A 17,174-nucleotide genomic window follows, 5' to 3' on the forward strand; every position below is an offset into this window, starting at 1 on the left:
TTCATGGTCAGACCACAGGGCTGGGACCACACTCTCTGCTTGTGGCTATAGCTAACCAAATCATGGCTTTTACTGGGAGGCACATGTCTGCTTGAATAGCAACAGTGGGAGCTACAGAGGCCATTTGGAATTTAAAAGGTGCCTCAGCTACTATTGCAGCCCCAGAGACAAGTTTCTGCTCACCTTAACCATTGCAGACATGCTCTTCACCATGAGACAAACCCCTCCAGAAGCATCTTCTCTGTCCCACTGACTACAGTGTGAGTCACACACCAGCAGTAGACTCCACCCAGAGCACACAGACTACATATACTGCAGGGAAGCATAAAAACTTATCTCACACACATCCCCAGTAGGATTTTTTGAGCGTGATGGTCTCAGCACAAGACATGCAGAGCCAGACCCAGCTTGTCTGCCAAAGCCCTCAGAGGCTCATGGGTTTCTGCCCAAGACCCAGCACTGGTCAGAGAGAAAAGGACCTTGTGCACTTCACAGCTGTCTCAAGGAGGCATAAATGGGCAGCAGGGATAAGACTTTTGAACTGACAACCCCAAGGACACTGTCGCCAATCAGGTGTGATCACGTTAGCTCAGCCCCAGCTGCCCAGTGCTTGGCTGCAGGCATGATGCTATGCCCCGGCAATCAGGGGGCCTGACCTGAGGGCATGATGCCCTTGATATATCAGGTACCACCCACGGAAAAGACATTTTTGGAGTGTTTCTTCATTGAATCTTAGGGACTTCCAAGAGATTTCTTCTTGAAAAACAAACAAAACCACTTCTTTGCTCTGCAAAGTTCAAACCCCATTCCCAGGAACAAGTAACATCCAGTCAAGAGTTCCCAAAGCACACGACAATGTATGGAGCACTTGTAACTTTCTCTCCCACAACCCAAAAGCTGTGAACACCGACTTACGCTGTCGCAGCACAATTTTATCATTTCACAAGAAAGCATGTAACTTGCAAAAAAAGGCGTTGCTCCTCTCCACTTCCAAGTTTTATTGAAACTACACACGTAATTTACACACAAATTGAGTGGGAGCTGTTGTACCAGACTTTGGTATCTCATATACATTTACAGAACCTGAGCACATTGCAGTTTCATATGTGAACACACTCTTCTGAATTCATAACACCCAAAACAAATGCTTTTTATCACTTTCAGTGACACAAAAAAAGGTTCCACTACTCCAACAACAGACCCATTGCAGTATTTTCTCTTTCTCTCCTAACACCACAGTATTTCAAAAAGGTGCTGGATTTTCTCTCCTAGTCCAGGATTCTCTTGCAGTTGCAGGATGCTAGTGAGGGACATCAGTTCTAGCTTTTTTCTGTATGCTCCAAGTTCCCCTCTGCCCTCTTCCAAGTACCTTATGTCAAATGATGCAGGCTCTTCTCTAGGGGAAAAAAAAATAAAAGCTGTCCTGTTTCCATACTCAGGACATACTCATGATTAAGAGACAAACAAAAAAAACTGAGTCAGTTTTGCTGCTTATTTTTACAGCAGGGACAATTGTTTGCTAGGAACACTAAGGCAGTGGACCTGTTTCATGAAACTCAGCTACCCAGGGTTCTGGCTGATCTGGGCTGGCAGGGCAATAACACACCACCCCGTCACTGATAACCCTGGGCTGTCAGCTCACCTCACAGCAGGCATATAGAAAGCAGCACAAGATGTTTGCAACAGTAAGACTTACAAAAGCTCTTTCAAAAAATGCCAAGCATTATGAAAAATGCTTGGGTTTAATAAAGTTTAATAAACCCTTTGTCCAGCTTTTGTGCACTCGCTTCATCTTTGAAAAAAATGGACATATCTATTTGCAGATAAACCACCTACAACTGAATAGCATCCCTTCCACCCCAAGTGCCACTGCAGCATGTTAGCCATTCTTCAATTGCTCCATTCTCTGTGTCTGATGTCAAAAAATTAGTTTTCATGCACACACCAGAACACAGCAAACACCAAACAGCTCTCCTCTGTAAGATGATGCTAACCCATACTACTTCAAGGTTTGTTTTAGAAAGGTTTAATACCTTCTTTCGGAAGCTCTTCTATGACAATGGTTCCAATGGTTCACATAAAACACACACCTTCACAGATTACTAGTGCTTCCTTACAGCCCAAGTAGTATCTTTGTAGCATCTCAAGGGATAATCCCTTGGAAAGATATGTCCCCCCACCCATCCATGCACAAGTGAAACCAGGAAGGGGAGAATATCAGATCACCCAGCATGCCAGAGGGAAGATGGACAACACCCAGAGCTGGCTGTTCCAGGGTCAGATGCTGATTACAACCCGGTGCAACTACAGCCTGCTTAATAAGGCACTTGTTCAACGAAGCAAGGAAAAACAGGCAGCATAAGCCAAGGAACTACAGGATGTGGTTTGTCTCCACTGTTAACAGATGTGCCTTTTCAAGGACCGAAGTCCACTGGCCTGCCCAGTAACAGCCATAACACAAAAATCGCATGTATTGAAGCAAACACCTACCAAAAGCCATCAGTTTTGCATCCAGAGTAAAAAAGTTTTCAGGCAGAACCCATGTTAGTGGGTAGGTCAAACTGTATTCCTGGGTTTAATAATATTTTATAGTTCAGAATTCTTAATGTCTTCCCACATTCAATTACTACTTTATCTGCAGCAGGATGAAAAACAAGAGCTTTTACTCTAGACAAATCTATAAATATGAAAACAGAAAACATGAAAATAATTTATAGCAACATATATACATAGAGCGTATGTAGTAGTATCCAGGTAATTTTTAAAGACAGTGATGACAGCAGGTGAGCCAAGGGAATCTTAAAAAGCCCATCCTTTTACAAAGCCATAGAAATTTTTTAAAAAGGATTCCCTTTTTTTTTTTAGATGAGACAAAGAGAAATGTATTTACTTCTCTGACAAACAACATGAAAACCCAAGAAAAAAAAATCACAGTAGACTCTGACTGCAGGTGGGGAAATTAAGTCAATTTCACAGCAGAAAGGGAGATGACAAAAGGGAAACAGTCACCATTCATTTGCCAATTTGTCAAAAATCTGCATCCAAAGTGAAGACATTGTCCATTGATTCTGACATCACAGCAAAACGTTGGTACTCCGAAACCCTCTTCTCAAAGAAATTTGTTTTTCCTTCCAGAGAAATATTCTCCATGAAATCAAAAGGATTTTCTGCATGAAAGACCTGGGGAAGGAAAACACTATTACACTGGTGATTCTGACAGGGTAATAATGCTTTAGAAGAACCCAACAAACAAAATCAAACCCTTTCAAACTAGATCATCCCTGGCTGCAATATGCTGTAGGATCTCCGGACACCTATCTAAGCAAATGCAGTACTGCCACTCCCAGGAGATTGGTCTGTGGTGAAGTTCACCTGTGCAAGGTGCTTGTTGTTCCTTGAGGCCTGCAGCACTTGAGCACAGTGTAAGTTTCCCATTACAAACCTGCTGAGCAGCTGAAGGGAAACAATGGCCTAAATTGTTCTTGCTCTTTTAAACAGTGAAGCATATATATTAATGCTGTGGTTTCGACTGTCACTTACACAAAGTCCATGCACTAAAGATGACCTGCTCCCAGGCACGTTCAGAGTGCTTTGTGCTGACAGCTTCCCTGGGCTGTCCTGGCAGACCAGCATTTCAGGGAATTGCATCCCTTACCTTTGAGAACCCAAGCTCCATTAGCAACCGGTCTGCAACAAATTCAATGTATTGTTTCATCAAGGTGCAATTCATTCCAATCAGACCTACAGGTAATGCCTCCGTTAGAAACTCCTAGGAGTTAAAATACAGACAACATTTAGAGAATTGAAGTTTAAGAAGGCAAAGGAGAGAAGACACTTGTGTTTCACAGTAACATGATTTGTGATGTTCCAGGCTTCCCAGGCAGTTGTCTGAATAAATAACTTCCATCACTAAACTCAACAAGTGTCTTCTGTTTTCAGTAGCTGTTTGTATCTTCCTTTATTTTTAGCATGTTTTTCTGGAAAAGGCACAAGGATTCTTATTACTGCCCCTCTCATCTGCCTTTCCCCACTCCTCCAGCATCAGCTTCAGTGTAATCTTCAACTTCAGTAAAACCTACAGACCATACTAGTGCGAGCAGGAACAGATTCAGAAATCACCAGTTTTCCTCGGCTTTCAGTCATTATAGAATGACAGATGAGAAAGGATAGCAACACACGAGTGCTGAACCTAGCCATGTATATGTTTAGGGACTGATGCAATACCTGTCAGCACTGTGAGACAAAGCTGGGGCATTTGTCATCATCACAGTAGTTAGATGACAACTGAAAAGAAAGAGCAAACTACAATACTGCCAAACACTCAGTAGTGCAGAAACTTGTACCTGAAGATGGGTAGCACTTAATGTGAAAGAACCTGACACTAACCTCAGAAAAAGTCAGAACCCCACACAGTACACATGGCCAGAACATACCCTGTCTTCTCCCGAGGATAAGCAGAGATGTGTACAGCAGGGAGAGACAAAGATCATGAAAGGACAGAGATATGCAAACCCTTTTCTAAGAGATAGCTGCAGTTGGATTAGATGTTGTAGATCCCTTCCAACTGGAACTATTGTGTTCAATATCAAATAAGACAGCCGTTCTTCCTTTCAGTCCTTAAGGAGGAAACCAGCTGCCAGCTTCAGCTTCTTCCAGTTGCTTGACAACTGAATCAGAAGGTCTCTGGCTCTTATCGTCATCATTAAGGAAGAGGGAAAGGATGGTATCATCAGGGAGCCAGGCCTGAGCCAAGTATCAAATATGGAATCCCAAAGCTAGAAGAATAATTTGTTTATTTCACACATCAGACTGCTTGCACACTGCCCACAGTGCTGTCCCAGCCAGGCTTACCTGCTCTATTTCAACAGCATTAACAATGATCTCACGGACTCGCTCTTCTGATGGTCTGTTCACTAAATAATGGAACATTAGACAAGCAAAATCACAGTGTAGACCCTGAAACAAGCGAACAATGAAAAAAACAGTCAGTTTTTCCCTCCTCCACATAGGTCACTCTTACTTCAAGGTAGCCTTATTCAGGTTGAAGCTTCCTAGCCTCCTGCTTCTTTGACAGTCTTAATGTTACCACATGTAGCAGGCACTTAGTTTACAGCCCAGTGACATCTGAAAGCCAACTTACGCCACCCGTGCCAAAGTAACATTTAGCAGTTAGGTTTCTCAGGTAAAAATCTTTTGAGGGCTGCTCTACTGTGAGAGATCTTAATACACAGAGCCCTGCTGGGTCCCTGTCTCCTGTCAGAGATGATTTTGCATAGATTCCTACATCAAGACCTGCAAAACTGCCTGCCAGTTAACACAGACTTGTCTACCCGGTCTTTGTTTTGAGATACCTGTACTTGGTTTAAGTTCTTTTAGTACCATTTCTTCCCTTGCTTCTCCTTGCAGCATTTTCATTTCTGAAAATAATTTGGTCACCAAATCCAAGATTAACAAATTATCTCTCCATATAACATGCAGTTACTCTGACGAATTTGCTATCACAACATTAATAGGTTTAGAATACTTTATCGAGTACCATGCCCCAGCTATACCCACCTTCACATTTCACCCAGCTATCCTGCACAGAGCCCAGTAAACTGCTCATTTCCAGGATTTCCAGAAGAGTCCAGCCAAGACAGGACAACATCAGGAGATGAGCAATCCCTCACAGTCTGAGGTGGGGTACCAGACAGCTGCTCCAAGAAGTGTCTCAGTTTCTATTTGACTTGCCTGGCTACAGCTTGAGCCTCTGGCTTCAGCCGTACCCACCACTGCCAGACTAAAGGAGCACTGTGCCACCGTCTCTCCTCACAACAGCAAGGTGCTGATTACAGCCAATAAGCATCATGAGGGCACATCCAGAGTGAAAAACAATCAGAAGCATCTGGCAGTCTATGGGCTACAGACAACACAAACCAGTACTATCATTAACAAGGGTCAAAACAAAGCAAGGAAGTGAAAACTTTTTTGAAAAGGCTGTAAAAGCCTTGTGATTCAGGTCATGAAACAGCCCTGAAATAACATAATTTGGGAAATATCCCCCCATCTAGGGACAGCATTAGGTGCTGCAAGGCTTGCCATGGTCTTGTCCAGGGCAACATCACCAGGAGGATGCAGGACATGCCTAGCTTCTGACTGCTCTGCTGACTGGTGCTCCCACCAATTTTGAACCTCTAAGAATCAGAGATGCACCAGCACAAAGAACAGCCTGGGAACAGAGTCTGCAGCTCAAAAAACATATCGAGCATTGAACTTTTATCTGTTCAGGTGGATCAAGAAACAGTTTGTGGAGTTTTCCACTGCAGATTCTTTTTACTGCCACTGCTTCTGTAACAGCATTTCCTGGGTTTCAACGCAGGTGCTGCGTGCACTAAGCCTTACTCGTAACAGCAGTTGGAATTATGCCAGTGGAGCTCGAGAAAAATTCAGTCTTTTGGTGCCCAACTCTACAAAGTACAGTTACACTCATACACCAGCAAGTGATCCTTCTCACAAATAAATCCTTTCTCGCTCAAATGGATCAATTCATGACGACTCATAAAAGACAAAAGGAAGGTCAAGGCTGAAGAACCGTTTGGCTTTGCCTACTGATCATATCACTTTTATGTCTCATTTCAAATCAGTTTATCTAAGCCATGAAAATTACTTCTATTATGATAAAGCTCTTTATTCTCTTGTAAGTTACAACCACTAGCATGTTTATACTGCATACAAAGCTGATCTTTCTGCTTTTTCAGTGCTGACAGCCATGTAAGTAGCATGGTGCACAGGCCCCAGCCATAAGCCACAGCTGCCAACTGGCAGGCAGAAATGCAGGAAGCTGTGAAAAGAAAGGGCTCTTGCCAGCACCTGGCCTGCCACATTTGGTGTGCTGATATGCAGCTCCTCAGACACCTCACATCTGAAGTTAAGAAGCACTCCCCTTCAAGGCAAATCTGCAGTTGCCCCTTCCCAGGAGATCCTATTGCTGTGCAGCAACACAAGAACATGGACAGGAGTGATACCCACTGCTTATGCAGCAACCTGCCACAGCTGGCCTGGTGACAGATGCAGGCAGCTATCTGCAGGCTCTGATACACACAACCAGGAGCAGGTGAGGAGTGGTACGAAGAGGACACTCAAACCTGAATGAAGAGCAAAGCAAGGCTCTGACTGATAGAGGCAAAGCAAGGCTCAGTATCACATACCTAGCCAGGTCCTTGCCCCAGTCAGCCCCCACTGCAGTTGGAGACCATGCAATTCCACCCCTCTCCTTGAGCAGCCAGGTCTGTGCCTCCCTTCACAGCACAGGAAAACAAACATCCCCTTCATTCTTAAAAGTCTACCTTTTTGATAATACTATATGCATTGGGGTATCGCTAATATTTATGTTTACTCTATTTAAAAACAAGTATTTCTGCTGAGGGACCTAGCAGCACCTAGGCTTTAAGTGAATTAGAACTGTTTGCTGGGTAGAAAACTGGCTGGATGGCCAAGCCAAAAAAGTCATGGTCAATGAAATTAAATCCAACTGGCAGCTGGTCACAGGTGGTGTTCCCCAGGGCTCAGTTATGTTATGTTACATAAGCTATATATATGTTACTGGCCCCAGTAGGCAGTCCTGTTTAATATCTTTATCGATGATCTGGGCAAGGGGACCGAGTGCACCCTCAGTCAATTTGCAGAAGACACCGGATTGGGTGGGAGTGTTGATCTGCTGGAGGGCAGGAAGGCTCTGCAGAGAGATCTGGACAGGCTGGATCAATGTGCTGAGGCCAATAGTATGAGGTTCAACAAAGCCAAGGGCTGGGTTCTGTACTTGGGTCACAATAACTCCATGCAGTGCTACAGACTTGGGGAAGAGTGTCTGGAAAGCAGCCTGGTGGAAAAGGAACTGGGGTGCTGGTTAACAGCTGGCTGAACATGAGCTAGCAGTGTGCCCAGGTGGCCAAGAAGGCATCCTGGCTGATATCAGAAACAGTGTGGTCAGCAGGACCAGGGCAGTGATTGTCCTCCTGTACTTGGCACTGGTGAGGCTGCACCTTGAGTACTGTATTCAGTTTGAGGCCCTTCACTACAAGAAGGACACTGAGGTGCTGAAGAGTGTCCAGAGAAGGGCAACAAAGCTGGGAAAGGATCTAGAACACAAGTCAGTAATGGGAGTGGCTGAGGGAGCAGAGGGTGTTTAGCCTGGAGAAAATGAGGCTCAGAGGGGACCACATCTCTCTCTACAACTACCCGAAAGGAGGCTGTAGCAAGGTAGGAGTCAATCTCTCCTACCAAGTAACAAGCAACAGGACGAGGAAATGGCCTCAAGTTGTGTTAGATTAGCTATTAGGAAAAACTTCTTCATGGAAATTGTTATCAAACATTAGAACAAGCTGTCCAGGGAAGTGGTTGACTCACCATCCTGGAAGGATTTAAAAAGATGTGTGGATGTGGCACTTAGGGACATGGTTTAGTGATGGACTTGGCAGTGTTAGGTCAACAATTGAGCTCAATGATCTTAGAGGTCTTTTCCAACCTAAATGATTCTATGATTCTGTAATTGCAGCTACAAGTCTGCTACTTTCCCCTTTCTCTGTCCAGGCTATGGGTTCTTCATGAATATAGTTCTGCCCTTCCCCAGAAGCTCACTTTTCTTCCCAAACAGTGTGTAGGACAAGCCACATTACCTCATCTCTGCTAATAAGTTCATTGGAGAAAGTCAGTCCAGGCATTAGGCCCCTCTTCTTCAGCCAAAATATAGCAGCAAAGGAACCCGAGAAGAAGATGCCTTCCACTGCAGCAAAGGCAACCACTCTCTCACCTGTTCAACATAACACACTTTTAGTTAGACACAAATTACTGTATTGCTCATCAGCAAAATGCACGATTTATTTGCATCAGAAAGACTGATGCTGGAGAGGGGCAATCCCCTTTGCAGCACCAGGTGCTGTATTTGACCACATCCTTCAGCAGATCCCGAGGCATACAGGGTCTAACACACGCAACAGCACTTAACCACAGGTAACCCCAGCAGAAATGAAGAACCAGGGCACCTGCTGCAACTGCCACAGGTCAGAAGCCAAAGAATGTAATTGTCCAAAGTGGCCAAGACATTAGCACTTCATTATCTCTTTCTCCTGAAAGGCCGGAAAATGGCTGTGTAACTGACAGACAAAACTGAGAGAAGGGTCAACCTCCTATAAATGAAACAAAAAACCCTACACCTCAATTTCTGCATGTTGAGAATCTACTTAAAACTATATTCTTACAATACTGGAAGAGAACAGAACATAATTCATCATGGCACAAATAACTGTTGTCCCACCTTTCATCCAAGGAAAGCACAGCATTATTGGTCCCAGTTCTCCCTCTTCTCTATAGCAGTATATTTCTTCAGACTACAAGACCATCTGACCACTTAGTGAAGACACATCATTCCATGTACACTATTTTAAACAGCTTCACAAGATCCTTGGGTATATTCTAACATGAAGAGCTTTTGCACTAAGTGAGGGTGCCTTTTCCAAGTGAGAACTGTATGGAATTTTGTTTAAAAAATAAAATAACCCCAAAATAGCCAGAAGTTCCACTTCCTCTGTGAGATACAAATTCCAATTGCTGGCTCATCTGAAGAAATTCAAGTTAGGAAAAAAGCATGGAGAGATCACAAACTTAGGAGTATCACATAAGTTTTTAAGGAAATACATTTTCTGGCAACACTAAAAATCTCCTAGGTTACTTCTGCAGAGGACTGGAGGAAGCTGCTCATACAATATAAGTTTAATGAAGCACAGAACTGAGTATGAATTTGAATAGAATGCATGAAGTTTGGGGACAGGGTGTGGGGGAATGTTGCTTTTAGAGTTAGGGAACCTTCTGATTCCTGGCAAACCCCACACTGCTGGGAGCTGAATGAAGAAGATGATGAAGGGTCTCCACACACAGCACACAAAGCCAGACTGGGAAGGCACTGGGATGGTCCAGGTTAGGAGAATCTACACCTACAAAAAGAACCCCATTCAAACAAGAGCTGTGAGCAACAGATGCTGCAAAGAATGATATTCAGATTTGTTCAGTTTGCCTGGGTGAATCTCTCCATCTCCATCACTTTCTCAAAAGATAGAGGATGTTTGGTTTAAACATTCACCAGAGTCCACCCATTATGCATTCCAGCTACAGCACACCCTTCAGAGTCAACACTGTCAGCTGAACGCAGAACACTGGAAAGGACGCCCTGCTCCATGCTGATGGAAGGTGAGCCAGTGTCCCAGCTCTGAAATGAGATACAAAAACTAGAAACCTGCTCCCAGTAGCAAACCAGAAACATCAGAGACAGATGGTTCTTGAATCTTTTTTGTCCAGGCTCAGTCATGCCTCAGTTACAAAAAACCACATGGATTTGTCTATATGAACACAGAATGCACTTGGACTTGCACAACTTTAGCTGCCCAGTTTTGAACACTGAAGTACAAAATAAGTGCCAACTGGAAGAAATAATCAAAACTAGAAAATAAGGTCTACAAGCAAAACCTGAGGAAACTAGAGTTGTTCTGTATAAAGAAAAACAAAGAAACCCACAAGCATTTTTCATAACATGATTTCAGAGGGCATTGCCATGACTATAATTCTTTAGCTGAAGGTAAAAACATACATGCTCACTAGAAGCTAATTCTAGTTCTTTAGTTAAACCAGAGATCTAGAAGCCACTACCTCTGTGGAGAATTTAATTTCATGTTCCAGGGGTGCAGAGGATTAGTTTGTGATATGCAACTTACTCACAGAGGATTAGTTTGTGATATGCAACAGAAACAAGTTTTTAAGAAGATACACACCAAAAGTGGATTCTCGGTCCTCGACCCACTTGAGAGCCCAGTCTGCTTTCTTCTTGACACAAGGCATTGTTTCAATAGCATTAAATAAGAAATCCCTGTAAAAGAAAACAAAGAGCAAACATTAAAATAGTGATTTATGTAAATCTGCCCTGGTTGTCCCTACTGGCTCTACCAGACAGAGGATCCCATTATTCAAGGCTCTGAACTAACCCCAGTAAGAGACCATTCCCACCCCAAAGGGGTGATGATCTGTCCTGGTTTTGACTGGGATAGAGTTAATTATCTTCCTAGTCGCTGGTACAGTGCTGTGGTTTTGATTTAGGATGGTAATAATGTTGATAACACACTGTTTTAGTTGTTGCCAAGCAGTGTTTACACTAAGTCAAGGACTGTTCAGCTTCTAACCCCACCCCACCAGTGAGCAGGCTGGAGGGCACAAGAAGATGGGAGGGGACACAGCCAGGACAGCTGACCCCAAATGGCCAAAGGCATATTCCAAGCCATATATCACATCACACTCAGAATATAAACTAAGGGGAAAGCTGGCTGTGGGCTGCTGCTTGGGAACTGGAGGGGTAACAGTCAGCAGACAGTGAGCAATTGCATTGCGCTTGTTTCGTATACTCTATTATTATGATTTTCATTTTCAGTCCTATTAAACTGCCTTTATCTCAAGCCTTGAATTTTACCCTTCTCCCCAATTCTCTCCCCAATCCCAGTGGGCAGGGGAAGGCAGTGAGCAAGCAGCTGTGTGGTGTTTAGCTGCCTGTTGGGTTAAACCACGACATGATTGCTGGTAACAAGGGCAGAGGGAGGCAGATGTGCAGAAAGCAACAAACCCAGGGCTCAGAGGAGGCAAGCTGCAGAGATGGGAAGTGAGCTCAAACGTCCCATCCCAGGAGTGCTCACCCACCAGACCATATTGCCTCTCAGACTTCAAGCCTAGCCAGTGAGCAAAACCTCATCTTGCCCAACTCCATGAAAGGAACTGGGCAATTCCCATGTGCACAGACTCTGTTCCCATGCTGAACACGTGAAAGAAAACTTTGCAGTCCTCTGTCACCACACCGATGCCACTATGGGAAGCCAAGCTCTGCCTGACTATCACCACAGTGGAGTTTCTGAGGGAAACTGTTGCTTTTCAAATGTATTACTCTTTGGACTAGGAAGTTCTTCAGGCAACAAAGGTGATAGGGCCCTCCAAAGAACTCAGTCATTCAAAAATAAGCAGTTGAAGTTGTAAGTAGTTGCACCAACAAACAGAAAAGCCGCATATTTGAAACACCAGCTGGATCACAAGCACTCAGTTTCCTCAGGTCAATCCTTTGCTGATGTGAGAGCAAGCACTGCATGAGCATGATAACCACAAGGAGCTCATCTAACCTTTAACAACATTTCACATAGTCTGTACTACCTGCAAAGATTTCTACAAGAATTAACTACCCTTCTGACACTCCCACACAAGTCTTGGCCAGTAATACTCTTCTCTGTTTTGGGAGTCAGGTGTGCAGGCCTTGAAAGCTTTAAGGAACCTTCCCCAGTAATGAAACAGAAGACAACTGCTGCTGCTGCCCCTCAACAACAGTGCCACTGGCCTAGGTGACAGATTTCCCACAGGTCTGAAACACATCCAGAGGTTTACCTTTTCTCAGGATCTTTGATGTAGGTGTCTATGAGCAAGCTGTACATCTCTGAGTGAACATTCTCAATGAGAATCTGAAAGCCATAGAAACAACGAGCTTCTGGGATCTGCACCTCCTGACTAAAACGTGCAACCTACCAAAACCAGAAAGCATGGCAATGAGTACAGTAAAACAGTCCTGTGACACTACTCTGAGCTTAACAGGAGAGACAACAGATCTCTGCCACAGAGACAGGATGGGAGCAGTTTAGTCCTACTTTGTTCATAGATATGTGATGAAGAATGTAAAGCAAGCTAGCTAGAAATAAATACATCTGCTATGCAAGTTGGATAGAGAGCTGAAGCATGAAGGCACAGCACACAGGAGAACAGCAAAATACTGCAATACTAAATACTTCATATTGAACAAAGTCTCATATTTTTTGTTCATTGTTAAAAAAATAAACCTTATGACATAAGTTGTATTCATGCAATACATGCACATATGTTCTACACGTTCTAGACATTCGAGATTTAAACTGGGCATTTGCAGACAGATACCACTGATAACCTGTGGTGAGCTATTCTCCAGCCCAGAACAGATCTAAGCAGAAAGATTTCCCCACCTACTTAGCAGCACCCACCTGCAGCCCTAGAAGATTCTAGGATGCCATTCAGTGACAGCAAAATGGATTTTGCCCAAAGGAGGAATACAGACCATGGCACAGCACAATCCCTCCCTACTTCTTATTTAACACGAATACAGGAAGAAATGTGGCGTTCTAGTAATTCTTTCCAAAATGCAGATCAACACAGCCAAGCAGGGGCTGAACTTAAAAACTATGTCCAAGAGTGATGAGATTTGGAGTCCTGCTGACCACAGTTGACCCAATTTAACTCAAACGCTACTCCCAGAAGAACAAGCTGCTTCTTCCCCTTGGCAAAGGTGAGATGATGGAAAGGAAAAAAAAACCTGCACATTTAATAAACCTATGCTTTAATGCAAGAAAGCTAAAACGAAAAGTCAGTAAGCCAATAAAATAAGTATTCAAGCCCTCTGCAAATCTTTCTCACCAGGTTTTCATTTACAATTCCATCACTGGCTGCAAAAAATGCCAGAACATGAGAGATAAAGTATTTTTCATCTGCTTTCAGCTTGTCCCAGTGAGGAAGGTCCTTTGACAAATCAACCTATTGGAAAGAAAAAAGAAAAACATTATTTCCCTTCTGAGTTTGCCATCCTGTAAGAACAGAAGCAGCCCAGTCAAATGACTGAGCCAGAGTTTTGGCATTTGCTCTCAAATCTTTACATGTAGAGAATTTAAATACATGTGACTGTAAAAGACAACAGACACACTGTAGTACTGCTGTCTCCCTCTGCAACAGTAAGCTCATGTGCTTGCTTCACAGTTTACACTTTTGTAATTTGGAATAAAAATCAGTGTCTATTGAAGAAGGCCATCAGATTTTGAAAAGCATTAGCTGTATGAACAGCTGACTCTGAAACACTTACACTTTACTTGAAATAAATGCTGATACTCCAGGAAAGCTATACCCAAGCATGCCAAAAGATGGACTGAGAGGACTTTTGCCTTTGGCAGGTGTTCAGGCTCCATCCTGTCAAAGAATGGCATGGAGCAAATGCTGTGCAACTGCTCATCTACCAGACAGAACTCTAGCCATGGTAGAAAACCACAACTTCCTCCACATGGGCCATTTTTGCTTGCTTGTTTGAGGGATTTCTGAACCACAGCAACAGTTAAGTAGAGCCAGATGTGAAAAATAAGGATGCCTAAAAACTTAGATGTGTATACATGTGTACATAAACTTGTAGTGTGTCTATAAACATATACACAAAACCCAGTTTTACAGTTAACTTTAGAATTCATTTGGAAACGCATGCACAGATGGGAGGACAGTCTAAGAAGGAACCAGTAATATAGTAAAAGGGAAATGCTGATGAGGCAGAAGTTCAAATGCCTTTTCTTCAATGGCTTAAATCAATCTCTGCTGCAGCAGGGCAGCAAGCCTCCCAGGCAGGCAATGGAATAGCACTTCTATGAGCAGCTGCTCCTCATCATCCCAGGATGCTTTCTGACCTATTTAGAGACAGTGCCTTCACAGAATCATAGAATTTAGGGGTTGGAATGGACCTTACAGATCACCTAGTCCCAACCCTCCCTGCCATGGGCAGGAGCACCGCCTCACTAGATCAGGTTGCTCAAAGCCTCATCCAGCCTGGCCTTGAACACCACCAGGGTTGAGGCAGCCACCACATCCCTGGGCAATCCGTGCCAGTGTCTCAGCACCCTTATAGTAAAAAACTTTTTTCTCATATCCAATCTAGGCTTTTCCTCCTTCGGTTTGAACTCATTACCCCTTGTCCTATCACTGCAGTTCCTAACAAAGAGTCCCTCTCCACATCCCTTGTAGGCCCCTTCAGATACTGAAAAGTTGCTATGAGGTCTCCACACAGTCTTCTCTTCTCCAGGCTGAACAGCCCCAACTCCCTCAGCCTGTCTTCATAGGGGAGATGCTACTGTCCTCTTATCAACTTCGTGGCCTCCTCTGGACTTGCTCCAACAGTTCCATGCCCTTCTTATGTTGAGGACACTAGAACTGCATGCAGTATTCCAGGTGGGGTCTCACAAGAGTAGAGTAGAGGGGAAGAATCACCTCTTTTGACCTGCTGGCCACACTTCTTTTGATGCAGCCCAGGATATGATTGGCTTTCTGGGCTGCTACCACACGCTGCGGGCTCATGGTGAATTTCTCATCTACCGTCACTCCCAAGTCTTTCTCCTCACTGTTGGTTTCAATGACTTCATTTCACTCCTCTGCAATAGCAGATCACTGGTCACAAACGAGCAAAGGCTGCATAAGCTTTGAGTTGGAACAACCAGCTCTGCTGCCAGGTATTCTCTCCAAAGCAGTGCAGTGCTCAGAAGCCTGCACTGCTGCAAGCAAAGCAAGCTGAGTACTACTCAGATCTGGCTAACCAGCAACCTCAGGGAAGAACTCACAGCTGGAATTATAAATATGGTGCAAGCATCTCACCAGGGAGATCAAGAGTCAGAAGCATTTTTAGCAAGTGTCCCTGATTAACACCATGTTTCTGGAAGTTAAGGTACCTGATATTAAATAACAGCATTCACCTGAAATTGCCCAGAACATCTTACATGGGCAAGGAGCTAGCTGCAGGTACAGAGACCACAGCAGGGTAAGAGCTATCTGACCAAAATCAGACTTAGGATCTCTTTATAACCAGAGAAGAACTCCAGGATATAATTCCACCTCATCCTAAACCAAACACCTAAACCAGCTCTGCTGAATTGCCCTGTGGAAGCAACTTGCTTCCCACTGTCCGTGAAGGGAGTTCTGATTTGGCGCTGGCCCCTCATGTTCGATGCAATTACCTCCAACACTTACAACACAGAAGTCAGCAGCAGAGCTAAGAAACAAGCACCAGGACCCCAGTGCCAACCCACTGGTCCCAGGGCTCACCTCTTCTGCTGTCCAAAAGGAGGCCTGAGCTTGCTTATACATCTTCCATATGTCTGGGTACTGGATGGGGAAGATGACGAACCGACGGTGATTTTTTCTGAGAAGAGGCTCCTCATCAGGGTCCAAGTCATTTTCAGCAGCACTCGGTGAGGAGCTCTGAAAACAACACACAGTTTTGGTCAAAGTTACCATTACTGATTCCTCCTCTTCCCCATATCCCAAACGTGTGGTTCAAAGGTCCTTGTGTCACACAGACACTCACCTGCCCCCCTTGGGTGGACACAGTACCCATCCCTGGGGTACCTGCCCCCTCGCCCTCCATCCGTGCTGCTGGGGCAGCAGCACTGCCAGTCTGCTCAGCTCTACCCAGCACAGCTCACACCAACCACCCTCTCCCAGGTGTGCCAGTGCCAGGAAATGCCTGACACCCACGTGCCAAAGACAAAGCCTCTCTGCAGCATGAGAAGGAGATCTGCCCTGGGAGACAACATCAGCCACTGCAGTACCACACACAGGGAGACAGGGGCGAGGTCACTGCACAGTGCTGTGACCACCAGCCAGCACAGCTCCATGAGATTACACAACTGATCCCAGTTGACAGAGGACACCCCTGTGCCTCATGGAGGTTTGTGTATGGACTCCTGTGGCGGACAGAGGCCAGTCAGCACACCAGTGTGGGTCTGCAGGCTGCTCTGGAGGCTTTCCCTCAAGTGTCAATATGAAGCTATGTGCCTCTCTTTCCAACAGCTGGCAGCAGGAAAACCTCTGCCTGAAGTCACCCATCTCCACTCTGATCCTTCTGTGTGGGCTCCCAGAGAACACCCGTGCACAGCTCTTGCCCAGAGAGCTGTCAGCCCAGTGAAGGCCAGTGACAAGAATCACAGAGAGGGCACTCCATAAGCAGGGCCTTCCCCTCACCTGCAGCTGGGACATCTGCCCCCAAGATCAACACCAGGTGACATCCCTGCCAGGCACATCACCAAGCACCTACTGAAGACAACCATTGTGAACAGCTGCCAGGACAGCCTGCTGCAACCTCCTCAGAAGGGCTGGAGACTCACACTGACCAGAAGTTTAGCCAGCAGGATGCCCTTCTGGGTGGGTTCTGAAATCCCACTGACACTGCTCTAGGGGATAAGTAACCACAGGCAGCATACAAGGTATAACATATAATACAGCAGGGAAGGGGAGCGCAAGGTTTTGAACGTCATTGCTTCTACCCGACTAGGAGGTGCCGAAGTCCTTTCCCT

At 44.8% G+C, this 17,174-nt stretch overlaps 1 protein-coding gene across 1 annotated transcript; it reads right to left on the minus strand.

Moving 5' to 3' along the window:
• Positions 1-2,853: 2,853 nt before the first annotated feature.
• Positions 2,854-16,246, minus strand: LOC103798895 (ribonucleoside-diphosphate reductase subunit M2 B). The gene is made up of 9 exons (XM_009071178.1): positions 16,187-16,246; positions 15,925-16,080; positions 13,495-13,611; positions 12,442-12,575; positions 10,800-10,894; positions 8,655-8,788; positions 4,852-4,956; positions 3,656-3,769; positions 2,854-3,180 (listed from the first exon to the last, which is right to left on the minus strand). Exons 1-9 carry the CDS (start codon positions 16,244-16,246, stop codon positions 3,028-3,030), a joined length of 1,068 nt encoding a protein of 355 aa, XP_009069426.1. The 3' UTR covers positions 2,854-3,027.
• Between the last annotated feature and the right edge of the window lie 928 nt (positions 16,247-17,174).

This window comes from Acanthisitta chloris, unplaced genomic scaffold (genome assembly GCF_000695815.1).
Source record: "Acanthisitta chloris isolate BGI_N310 unplaced genomic scaffold, ASM69581v1 scaffold1533, whole genome shotgun sequence".
In the NCBI taxonomy this organism is placed as follows: Eukaryota; Metazoa; Chordata; class Aves; order Passeriformes; family Acanthisittidae; genus Acanthisitta; species Acanthisitta chloris.